This window comes from Mastomys coucha, unplaced genomic scaffold (assembly GCF_008632895.1).
Source record: "Mastomys coucha isolate ucsf_1 unplaced genomic scaffold, UCSF_Mcou_1 pScaffold6, whole genome shotgun sequence".
Taxonomy (NCBI): domain Eukaryota; kingdom Metazoa; phylum Chordata; class Mammalia; order Rodentia; family Muridae; genus Mastomys; species Mastomys coucha.
In genome coordinates, this window is record NW_022196912.1 from 102359983 (window position 1) to 102372395 (window position 12413).

At 46.7% G+C, this 12413-nt stretch overlaps 1 protein-coding gene across 2 annotated transcripts; it reads left to right on the forward strand.

The window, feature by feature from the left end:
* Nucleotides 1–38: 38 nt before the first annotated feature.
* Ahsa1 (activator of HSP90 ATPase activity 1) lies at nucleotides 39–7933 on the forward strand. Of its 2 annotated transcripts, none has more exons than XM_031355538.1 (9): nucleotides 39–215; nucleotides 1940–2130; nucleotides 3857–3939; nucleotides 4316–4433; nucleotides 5318–5406; nucleotides 6520–6648; nucleotides 7073–7174; nucleotides 7398–7449; nucleotides 7542–7933. In XM_031355538.1, the coding sequence occupies exons 4-9, from the start codon at nucleotides 4367–4369 to the stop codon at nucleotides 7712–7714; spliced, it is 612 nt and encodes a 203-aa protein (XP_031211398.1). In that variant the 5' UTR covers nucleotides 39–215; nucleotides 1940–2130; nucleotides 3857–3939; nucleotides 4316–4366; the 3' UTR covers nucleotides 7715–7933. The 2 variants fall into 2 exon arrangements, with proteins under 2 accessions (XP_031211398.1, XP_031211397.1); XM_031355537.1 differs by lacking the exon at nucleotides 39–215 and adding an exon at nucleotides 244–478.
* Nucleotides 7934–12413: the final 4480 nt, after the last annotated feature.

Below are 12413 nucleotides of genomic sequence, written 5' to 3' on the forward strand. Positions count from 1 at the left end.
GAAGGATTGTTACAAAGACTACAACTCCCATCAGGCTCAGCAGGGTCGTTTTAGGCCCAAGGTAACAATGAGACGAATATTTTGTGTCCTTGCCGGTGGGGATTAGGAGCTTGAGGGTCTAGATTTAGACACCTTTTAAGATGAATTAAGAGAGCTCGAAGGAACTCCAGAAGTTACGGAACCTACGGCTCAGCGAGCTGAAACGGAAGTACCCGGTAAGAGCGAGGAGGAGCCGGAAGTTAAGGCTGGGAGGGGGTTGGGGTGGAGGGAAAAGCAAGCCAGGAGGTGCTGTGCTGCTTCTAGTAGTTTCCAGGCGCTGCCAGGCGGCTGGGACCGAGCGGTCCTCAGGCTGTGGCTGCGGCTGCTTGGGAGCTGGTAGCGGTGCGATAAGTGAGCTGATGGCCAAGTGGGGTGAGGGAGACCCACGCTGGATCGTGGAGGAGCGGGCGGACGCCACCAACGTCAACAACTGGCATTGGTATGGGCCAGCAAGACAGGCCGCAGGAGCACTGTTAACAGGCTAGGGGTTGGAGGTGCCTGGGACCTTGGCGTGTACAGATCTGGGACCCAAGTAACCCTGGCCTGGGATTGGGCGTGGGTCCTTTCTGTAGCAGGGGTCCTCTCCGTCCCTCGCCACTGTCACAGTCTTTGGGGCGATGGATTCGACATGGACCGCTGAGTCTCCAAGGAGGAATTTCAGAGCGAGAACAGAGCGCCCTAGTTGCTGCATCCTGCCTGAGCCGGGTGATACTTCCTACACGTGGCCGTAGGCGTCCTTGAGATCCAGACCCCTGCCGATTGTGTTGGGAGACTGCTGGGGAAGTCTAGAGCTCCGGGCGCGGTAGTTGTTAGTTTGCAGGTTACAGTGAAAGCAAAAGTCATAGGGAACTACTGCCTCAGTCCAGCGGGAGAAGCTTTGGAACGTGATCTGCAGGGCGCTTGGAGCTTCGGGATGCTGAACGCAATGCAGTCTCTTACCCGGAACTGTTAAGTTCTGTTGTAACTCCAGGTTGCCGGGCAGTCATGATTTTACAGCCTAACCGTTCTTAGAAGCTGCCTCATCTCTATGAAATCTTCTGGAAACAATGTTATTTGGAGTGCCACTGAACTTTGCTGACACTATATTTTTTCCCCGCATTTGTAGTCATTTGTTTTTTTAGTAGCTGTACTAGAAGGGCAAACAATTGATTTTTACCGTCTTTTTCCCCCTCAACCTCTCTCTGTCTCTCTTGTCTCTCTGTGTGTCTGCCTGCCTGTCTATCTGTCTCTGTCTCTGTCTCCCCCCCCCATCCCCCAGACCGGGTTTCTCTGTGTAGCCATGGCTGTCCTGAAACTCACTCTAGACCAGGCTGGCCTTGAACTCAGAAATCCACCTGCCTCTGCCTCCTAAGTGCTGGGATTAAAGGCATGTGCCACCACTGCCCAGCTAACCTGTCTCTTTTTAACACTATTATTTGACATAATTTTTCTTGTGGACTTTGTGACACTGTCTAGAGGATGTAGACTGTGTAGAGCAGAGTCTGAACACTAAACGGGACAGAACATTGTTAATGAGGCTAGCATTATTGTTGGGTTTTTTGTTTGTTTGTTTTTTTTAAACTGGGGCTATTAGCAAAATGCTTGCTTGTCTTTTGCTCTCCTGACTTCAGCAGTATAGTCACATTTTCCTCTTGGCCAATTGGGGGCGCTATGTTAATGGTCATGGATCATTCTGCTGAGACTGGAAAGTATAACTTGGTTTGCACAGCACCTCTGTTTGTTGACAATCCTCCACCCCTTTGGCTTCCTGAAAGTATAGCATGTTTATGGACATTCTAGGGTAGAATTTAGAGAGTTGTGTTGTTGTTTTCTGCCTCTTTTAACCTTGCAATCACTTGCTGCATGAAACGGTGCATTCTTCCCATGACTGCCCGCCATCAGCCCAGCTTCTGTCTTTCAGGACAGAGAGGGATGCTTCAAATTGGTCCACAGAGAAACTGAAAACCCTGTTCCTGGCCGTTCGAGTAGAAAATGAGGAGGGCAAGTGTGAGGTGACGGAAGTGAACAAGCTTGATGGAGAGGCATCTATCAACAACCGGAAAGGCAAACTTATCTTCTTTTATGAGTGGACTATCAAACTGAATTGGACAGGTAAGGACTTCTAGAGAGGAGGTGTTAGTGCTGTTTCCGTTGCTCTGATCCTTGCTGGAGTGGTTCTGACTACTGACAAACTTGGGAAGGGAGAAGACCTTGTTGCTTTGAAGGAAAGCTGTATTGGGTGCTACTGTGGGACGCCAGGTGCATTTATCTGCTCGCTCTTGTCAGTTCCATCATTTGTCTCATGAATGAGTGATTTAAGAAAGGGGGGTCACTTTCTAATTCCAGTGCAAATCTTACATCACTGTACTATCATAGCTAATTATACATATAATTTAGGGCTGTTTTACCATCTTACAATTTAATAATACCTTTCTATAATACCCTTAGAGGGAAAATTGGGCCGAATGGAATATTTCCCAAATGAGTAGTAAAGATGAAAGTAGCTAGATCTGTCTGTAATTTTTGCTTTTTCAAAGTATAGCTGAAATATTGTGGCCTGGAAGGAACTATATATATCTTGCCCAGTCTCCTTTTATATAATGCACTGAGAAATTGAGGTGTACAGATACAGAGTCACTTTCGTCATAGTTAACATGTACCCTAAAACTTAGTGCACTGTGCAGCAGTCACACAACTAAAAACCACAGGGTTGATAGACGGGATAGAATTGAATTCAAGTACCCCTCAGATGTTGTTAACACGTGCCCATATTCCCACCACTTGGGAAGCTGAGGTAGGAAAATGGCAGTGAACTCTAGGGGAAAAGGGAGAGAAGTCCTCCATCCAAGAACTTTTTTTTTTTTTTTTTTTTTTTTTTTTTTTTGGTTTTTTTGAGACAGGGTTTCTCTGTGTAGCCCTGGCTGTTCTGGAACTCACTCTGTAGACCAGGCTGGCCTTGAACTCAGAAATTCGCCTGCTTCTGCCTCCCAAGTGCTGGGATTAAAGGCGTGCACCACCACTGCCCAGCTCAGAAATGTTTTTAAAGTGAAGAAATTGGGGAAGAGAGACTGGAGTTCAGTTCCCAGCACCCATTTATAACTCCAACTTGAGAAGGATCTGGCCTCTGAAGGCACTTGCATATATGTATACCCCCCAACCTATACACATATTCACACATAATTAAAGTAAAATGTAGAAGCTAAGACTTGATACCAGAGTTTTATACATGTGCTGAGTATGAAACACATTCATACTGTAATCGGGATGGTGTTTTTTTTTTTTCTCTGAAAGAAGCTTGAAGTGTCGTTCGTGTTTTGGACGTCATGGGGGTTGTAGCTTGAGGGCCCTTGTGAGATCACAGAAGGGGTTCTTCTGAGGCAGAAGGATTGGCACGTACCGATGGCACCTTACCTGGCAGATGTCAGAGATAGGAGCGTTTGTTTTTTCTGTGCTTCTTTCTTTACCAGGGATAGTTTTCTGTGTTCACATCTTATTTCTCAATGGTGAATGCACACAGAAGCAAATGTAAAGTTGCCACGATCAAATTCTCCATTCTCACAGGTATTCTAACAACCAATGCTGGTGACTACCTGGACAGGCTCAGGGGGAACTGAGCTACTGCCCAGTTCATGTAGCTTCCAGTGCCATGCTATAGCAAGTCATAATATCTCTCTCTCCAGTAGTGGGGTGAGGAAAGACATTAGGGGTACCGTTGATTGCTTCTGGCATGTGGCATTCTCTGAGAGTGGAGGGTCACAAGAAGCCTGAGTAGTCTGCTGCTCTGGCAGGACCTTTCCTGCAAAGGAGGTGGTTGATGAAATTGCATTGCTTTTGACAGGTACCTCTAAGTCAGGAGTGCAGTACAAAGGACATGTGGAAATCCCCAATTTGTCTGATGAAAACAGCGTGGATGAAGTGGAGGTTGGTGTTTCCCAAGTCCTCGCGGTCTGTTGTCCCAGATGAGAAACGTGATTCATTCCCCACATAGTACAGGCTCAGGCAGAAGATTCAAGACCAGTCTACGGGTGCATTTCTAGCTTTGTGGTGCAATTGGAAACTTCCAGAGCAACTAGTATGTACTCAGCATCTCTGCTTTAGCTAAGGAAATGGTTCTAACATCAGCCATCTCCGCCCTGGCAGCGGAGTTGAGAAGGAGCATTGTGGGGGATCATGCAGGTGGCCAGTTAGCTATACACTTTTCCTTTGCAGCTCTCAGCAGTCTCTTGATTGCTCGGCCTACACACTCATGATGGTGCCCCTTCAATCATTTATCACCCATGCTTGATCTCTCACTCAGATTAGTGTGGGCCTTGCCAAGGATGAGCCTGACACAAATCTCGTGGCCTTGATGAAGGAAGACGGGGTGAAACTTCTAAGAGAAGCAGTGGGGATGTACATCAGCACCCTCAAGACAGGTACCCTCTTAGAACTCTGTGCCTGAGGAGGCCATCCGTCTTCCACTGCCAGACCCTGCCTGAGGGCCTGACTGCCCTCCCCTAGCAGATGGGTAATGATCTGGGAGGCGGGTATTTGTTTCATTTTGAAATTATTCTAAAGGCTCTTGAAGTTAGAGAAAGATCTTGAGCAATGTTGTCTAACCTCTTGAATGTAGCCAAAACTAAAGTGAGATATGCTGTGAGTGTGGAATACATGGTGGATTTTGAAAGCAGTCCACCACGTATTCCACAAAGAAGAAGTATACCCAAAGAAGCCAGTGTAAAACACCCCAATAATCTTAAAGATTAACACCCATTAAAATGATAGTTATGTTAGAGTAACTTTAGATAGTATTAGGTTAAGTATGCTAGTAAAACTTCACCTTCTACATTAACTTTTAACATGGCTAATGGAAATCTTAAAATTGCATTTGAGACTCAGATCAGACAAGTTTTAATCTCGAGACTATTTGAGGACAATCCCGGACTGTTACTGGTCTACTTCCAGAAAGTTGAGATGGTTATAACCGAAGGAATGAGCCTGGATAGCTTCAGGAGTCCATCTCTGCCACATCTTTCTGATCTTAGTGTTGAAGTTTGTATCCTGACTAGCCTTGAAGTTGATCATTTTTAACGTGAACCAAGACTCAGGGTTCTGACTAGTCAATCTTACAGAGAAGAAAGCGACTAAAGGAGTAGTAATTCTTCCAGTTTCATCAGAGGTTTACACATTTTAAAGATAATGCTGCTGTGTTCTATAGATGTCCCGCATACACCAAAGGTAGAGATAAGAGAATGCAGGCTTTTCCTTAATGCTGGCCTATGTCGGCTATTAAAACTAATGGGGGTTTTTGTCTTTTCAGAGTTTACTCAGGGCATGATCTTGCCCACAGTGAATGGAGAGTCTGTAGACCCAGTGGGCCAGCCAGCACCAAAAGCTGAGGTGTGCAAGGTAAGCAGTGATGGGGCAGGCCACCTGCAGAGGGAGATGAATGGCTGCCTTCATATGCAACATCAGCTTTCCTGTGTCCCTGACGCCAAACACAGAGTTTGGAGCCTTTTCATGTGTTTTTTTACTTTTCTGTCAGCATCTAACCTAGTATAGTTTTATTCTTGCATATTTGTTTTTATTTATGTACTATATGTCCACATAGTTCTGTTCCCAGTGCCCATGAACGCCAGAAGATGGTGTTGAACTGGCATTGCAGGCAGTTGTGAGCGCCCTAGTCTGGGAAAAAGCTAATTCCTTTGCAGTATCAGCAAGTGTTCTTAACCACTGAGCCACTCAGTGAGCCACTGAGTCCTCTCTCCCATCCCCTAACCTGTTCTTTACTGGCTGGTTGTAGGCCCTAGAGCACAGAGAAGCCATCAGGGACATGGAAGTCTGACTTTGGATTGGACTTAATGCCAGTCGGCTGCTCTCAGCTTCCTTTCTATCTGGGGTGTTGACAGTCATACTTTGACATTAAGGTCTCACTTGAATCTTTAACTTTATCCACCAGGAAGCCGATTCTTCTCATTCTGTTTGTGGAGCAAGCACCTGTTTTATCTAGATAAATCTTGGTGGTTCTGGCTGAGTTCTTGGTTTGGAACCCTGGCATCCTTTTGTCAACAGTGGAGAACACTGGAGAGCTGCTTCAGCTTGCTTTATTTTCTCTTCTTCTTTCCTTTTCTGTCTTTGTCTTTCTGTCCTTTCTCTTTCCTTTCTTGTACTGGGGGTGAATCTCGGGGCCTTGTATATGGAGGGGGGGCATCTCTTCCACTGCTGAGTGATACCCTTAACTCCTCCATCCAGTTATTTTAGGCACTCTTTCTCTGAGATGCAGAAACACTGTCTTGTCCTTTGGTGGCTCTTGCAATGAGTGCAGGAGAGTTCCTAGGAGTAAGTTCCAAGAGTGGAAGTCTTCAGTAAGGATATTTCTGGAAGAATTCTCCCATGGCTGAAACACACACAAATTCCCTTTAGCCCCATTGAATAATTAGCTTGGAAGGTTCAGCCTTTTGTGAGCATGAGTGAGTTGTCTGTGTGGTTGTGTTGATTGACATTTTACCTACCCTTTCACAGGCTAAGTCTGCTCCTTCAAAAAGCCAGGCCAAACCTGTTGGTGTCAAAATCCCCACTTGTAAGATCACCCTTAAAGAAACCTTCCTGACCTCCCCAGAAGAGCTCTATAGAGTGTTTACCACACAGGAGGTGAGTGAGTTTGCTGTCAGCCTCGGCATGTAGGGCTGTGCTGGATGGATGAAGTGGCAAGGCCTCCTCACACCAGCCAGGGTAAAGGTGGGGGCTTCACGAGTGTATACATGCATGCGTGTAGTGAGAGTCATTGCGTTCTCACTAGAGGTATAGCTCAGTGATACAGCACTTACATGCAAGGCCCCAGGTTGAATCTCTAGCACCGAAAGGAAGGGGAAGAATGAGTCTGAACTGATGGCCTCATGGGTTCAAATTGGTGCTGAGCTCCTAGCCCAGTCTGTAGAGGACCAGAGCAGGGAGACTGAAACCCCCTCACTGGGCACAATGACTCTCCAGGAAGAGTTGCGGCATGCAGGCTGGTGTGTGTCTAGACATCCATCCATTGAGAGCCTTACCTCTTCTGCCTTCTGTTTCTGTGTAGCTGGTCCAGGCCTTTACCCATGCTCCTGCCGCCTTGGAAGCCGACAGAGGTGGGAAGTTTCACATGGTCGATGGTAACGTCACTGGGGAGTTTACTGACCTGGTGAGTAAGCCCTCTCCCCAGGTTGTCTCCTCCATTGGTTAGCTTAGTGATGTTTCTCGGTGTCCTGGGTAAAACTTAATACCTCTCTGATACTTTTAAAAACAGTGCTGGGATTTGAATTTTCTGGCAAATTTCACACAATCACAAATATCAAGGCAGGTGGCTCACCTGGTGGGGTTGGGTGCACTGTGGTGCCTCAGCAGACTGAACTCGATTTTTCCAGGTCCCTGAGAAACACATTGCTATGAAGTGGAGGTTTAAGTCATGGCCAGAGGGTGAGTAAACTTGCTGCCATAGCATGCCCCACACCGTTGTCTCCTGGGTCATGGCTGCCCAGAAACTCTGGGTCTGACACTCCTTCCCATAGGGCACTTTGCCACCATCACCTTGACCTTCATTGACAAGAACGGAGAGACAGAGCTGTGCATGGAAGGCCGTGGCATCCCTGCTCCTGAGGAAGAGCGGACGAGGCAAGGCTGGCAGCGGTACTACTTTGAGGGCATCAAACAGACCTTTGGCTATGGTGCACGCTTGTTTTAGGGCCAGCAGCAGGGGTTCTGGCCATGTTGAAACTTCAGTCCAGCCCTCTCACGATGGGCTTGTGACTCACAGAATTGCACCATCCCAACTGCTAACTTGGGGCTGGGGCCCTCCCTTTCACATATACCTTGGGTTTGTGCATGTTTTCTGCTGGGTGGGATCTGAGGGTGATTTCTCTTTTACATGTACATATGCTAAGTAAACAGAATTTTAAAGGCACGCATTTCTTATCTATGTTGACTGGCAGCCTGGTGTTCCTTGAAAGTTTTGAATTTAAACGGATACAAGGGGTTTGAAAGCTTCATTCTGGCTAGGTGTAGGTAATTAAGTCACATGGAGAGAGCTGAGTACTGAAGTATATCCTGTAATCCCATACTTAGAAGGTAGAAACAAGAGCTTCTGAGTGTGGGCCATCCCTGGCTACATAGGAAGTTCAAGGCTAGCTTGGGCTATAAGACCTATCTCAGAAAAGTGGGGCTAGAGAAATGGCTCAGTGGTTAAGAATACTAGCTATTCTTGGAGAGAAGTTGAATTCAATTCCCAGCACCCACATGGCAGCTCACAACCATCCATTCCTAAGGGATCTAATGCCCTCTTCTGGCCTCTGTATGTGGTCTCCATAGACATACATGCAAGCAAAATACACACACATACATAAAAATATGAAGTGTGGCTGTTGCTGGCATCAGGATTCTTAAGCTGGTTTATTTTCACATGGCTGCCTTCTTACTACATGGGAAGGCTGGCCCTCTCTGGAATATACATCCCTAAGAAGTACAGGAAGTGGGCACCAAGCTGGTAGAGTTGGTTCCTAGACTCTGCTAAGAGGTGACCATAGTACAGGCTGTATGCACATCAAGATGACCAATGGCGGCTATGTAGGGAGCTACTTCCTGTGTCTCAAACATCAGGCTCATCTCACCAGCTCATGAATCCTATGACATAGCCTTGTCCATCTTGAAAAACTTAAGCCTTGGGTTTTGTTTTTTGTTGTTGTTTGGTTGGTTGGTTTATTTTTTTATTTTAGTTTATTTTTTTGGTTTTTCAAGACAGGGTTTCTCTGTATAGCTCTGGCTGTCCTGGAACTCACTCTGTAGACCAGGCTGGCCTTGAACTCAGAAATCCACCTGCCTCTGCCTCTGCCTCTGCCTCCCAAGTGCTGGGATTAAAGGCTTATGCCACCACTGACTGGCTGTTTTGTTTGTTTTTTGAGGCAAGGTCTTGCTATATAACCCAGCTGGCCTTGAACTCAGGATCCCCCTGCCTCGGCCTCTTTTTTTGTTGTTTTTTTGTTTTTGGTTTTGGGTTTTTTTTTTTTGGTTTTTTTGGAGACAGGGTTTCTCTGTATAGCTCTGGCTGTCCTGGAACTCACTCTGTAGACCAGGCTGGCCCCGAACTCAGAAATCCACCTGCTTCTGCCTCCCAAGTGCTGGGATTAAAGGCGTGTGCCACCACCGCCCAGCGAGCCTCGGCCTCTTTAATGCAGGAATTTCAGAGGCGTACTGCCACATGTGATCCTTTTAGTATATGTTCACATATATTCACCTCTGGCTTCTTAGGTTAAGAGCTCAAATCCAACAGCTGATAATGGACATGGCTGGCATTTGGAATATAGACTATAACCACAGAGCTGGTTCTAACCTCGTACCTATAGCCTTGCTGGGTGTTCACCCCATAGAAGCCAGTGCATCTCCATCATGCTAGCGTATCCCTCCTAAAGTAGAAAGTTCCAGGCCTTTTAGTATTCATCCCGCAAAAGAGGAAGAAATCTCTATCCTTTTGATTTTTGGAATATAAGTATACTGAGCTGCAGGCTAAGTGCTGGGAGGTCCTTCTAGTGAGGTCCAGAGGACAGGAAAAGTGAACTTGTGAGCAGGCAGTCACTCCTAGCCAAGCCTGCCTCAGCTTACTCTTCCCCTTTCCCCACCCCCCAGCATGAATCAGCACCCTGTTAAGACATACATCTACTCATCTCCATTTCATTAGGCAGCAGTGAGGCCTGCAAGCTAATCCTACATGACTTGGCAGAATTTTATAGTTTTAATACAGAAGATCAATTCATCTTGATTTTAATTATTCAGGTAAGCACTGAACTAAGATTGCCCCTAATTTGGCATTCTGTCTGGCTGTATGGGACCTTGACGGAGACCTTGGACTCTGCCTATAATCAATGAGCCCCAATACTGGCAGGAAATGGGAGCTCTGCCTCCCTGTCTCTCAGTTCCAGAGTAGGGAAAAATGTTAAGAGATGACACCATAGTGGAACCCAGAGCAGCATGTTCCTGTCAGAGTGACATGCGTCTTCACAACCCCTGTCAACCATTGTCGTGTCACTGGTAACATTCCGGTTAGCCATTTGATACCGCCATGCCCGTAGTGAAAATAAAACCATGGACTTGTTTTTTTATTTTGGTTTTTTGAGACAGGGTTTCTCTGTGTAGTCCTGGCTGTCCTGGAATTCACTCTGTAGACCAGGCTGGCCTCGAACTCAGAAATCCGTCTACCTCTGCCTCCCAAGTGCTGGGATTAAAGGCATGTGCCACCACTGCCCAGCTCATGGACTTGTTTTCAATAATGAATATTTCATTTCCTAGCCAAGTAGGCAAATTTCCTTGTCTATAAAATGGGTCTAACAGGTACCTTTTGAGGCCATCCAAGGTACGTAGTAGGGCTCTCAGGAGACAGGCAAAAGGATCTCTACAAGCTCAGAGCAATGCTAGTTTCAATGAGGTCTATGTAAAGAGTAAACACCAGGTTAACCACATAAGAACACACTAGGTAATGCCTAGTATCCGCTGACTTCTGGACCCATAAACTCAAGTATTTTCCCTTAAATCAAAACTGATACCATGGGCCTGGTGATGGGGACAAAAGCCTTTAGTCCCAGCACTTGGGAGGCAGAGATGGATGGATCTTCGTGAGTTCAGGCCAGCCTGGACTACCCAGTGAAACATTCTCTCAAGAAAAAACAAACCAAAGGACTAGAGAGATGGATCAGCAATTAAGAATACTAACTGCTGGGTTCAATTCCCAGCAACCACATGGTGGCTCACAACCATCTGTAATGGGATCTGATGCCCTCTTCTGGTGTGTCTGAAGACAGCTATGGTATATATACATACATATAGATATGGATATATATAAAATAAATCTAGCTCTTACACTCTTGCTCCTCTTGCCCTCTTGCTCCCCTTCCCTTCCCTCCACTTTCCACATGGTCATGGTTGGCCTCTCCTCTCTCCTCTCTGCCTTTCTCTGCCTCTACTACCCTCTTAATTCCCCTCCTCATGCCCTGAATAAACTCTATTCTATACTTATGAAAAAAAAACCTAAAACAAAACAAAAATAAGATATTATGACATACAGGTTGAGTTCATATTGTAACCCCCGAAGCAACTGGGCTTCTGTGCCTCAAGGTCACCTGGGGGAACATGTTCAATGCAGAATCTAGACTTCACCTCTATGAGGATTTTTACTTCTTAAGTGTAGATGTGGGGCCCACACATTTGTATTTTTGTGTCTCAGATCACTCTGGTGTCAGGCTCACATTTTTAGAAGCTCTTCAAATATGAAGAAAAATCTACCTGTAATAGAGGAAGCAAAGAAGCATATCAGCCTTTGCAGAGTAAAGGATGGAAGGCTTTGAAACAGCCTATCTGCCCTGCTGGCTGTCTCAACTTGATCCGCCATGCCTAGCCCATATGCCTGCATGAAGCAAACCAGAGGAAGGAGGGGTCAAAACTATTTCAGTGGCTAGGGCTACATAGTGGCAGCATTCATGGGGGTAGCCCTCTTGCTTGGTGCACCGCTGGCCTGGTCAGAAAGGTGCGTGACATAAGGCTGAGCTGAAGAGAAGGGCCTTCTCTGATTTCAAGGCCTCTTGGATCTGACGCTAGCACTTCTAAAGCACCCCTGTCAGAGGGTCAGTGACCCCGCCCGCCATTGGTGCCTTTCCTCCTGCACAGGTGTTCCATCAGCTTGTAGCCACCTGCACAGGGTCTTTCTCTTTTGTGAAGATTGAATAAACTATTTCCTGGCAGAGCTGCTATCCACCCCCAACCCCAGCAAGACGCCCTGCAACTCCTCTTTCTCTCACCTGGGGCTTGATTTAGCAAGGCACTAAGATGATGTTTAAGTGCCAAGATACAATTTCTACTAAAAAGGAGCTAAACCCCCAGGTGTCTAGGGAGGGAACCTGGGGTGCTTTCTTTTAAAAAAAGTGTCTGCTAAGACAATTAAAATGAACAAAAGGTGGCAGTTGTGCCTGTAGTCCCACTGTGCAGGGGCTGGAAGAAGGGGATCACTTGAGCTTAGGAACTGGTGGCCCACCTGAGCAAGCAAGAAAGACCCCTGTCAGAAACACAAAATGTGCCTGTCCTCTGGGTGTGTGTGTGTATCACCAGGACTTGCATCCAAGGTTTCATGCATGCTAGGCAGGTGCTCTACCCCTGAGCTACACATCCAGTCCTATTGTTTCCCCCTGCTCCCCTGGGGACTAAACTGAGTCTCAAAGTAACCCAATCTGCTTTCTCTATTTTCAGTTGCTCTGCTCCCAGCATTTCCAGGCCTGGAAACCACACCTTCCTGCAGAAGGACCATGGGGCGGGGGTTGGGCTCTTAAATGACCAACAGCAGTAATACCTACCTTCTCCGTGGTGGGCTCCAGTCTCCCTGCAGGGTGGTGGATTTGCCCTTAGTC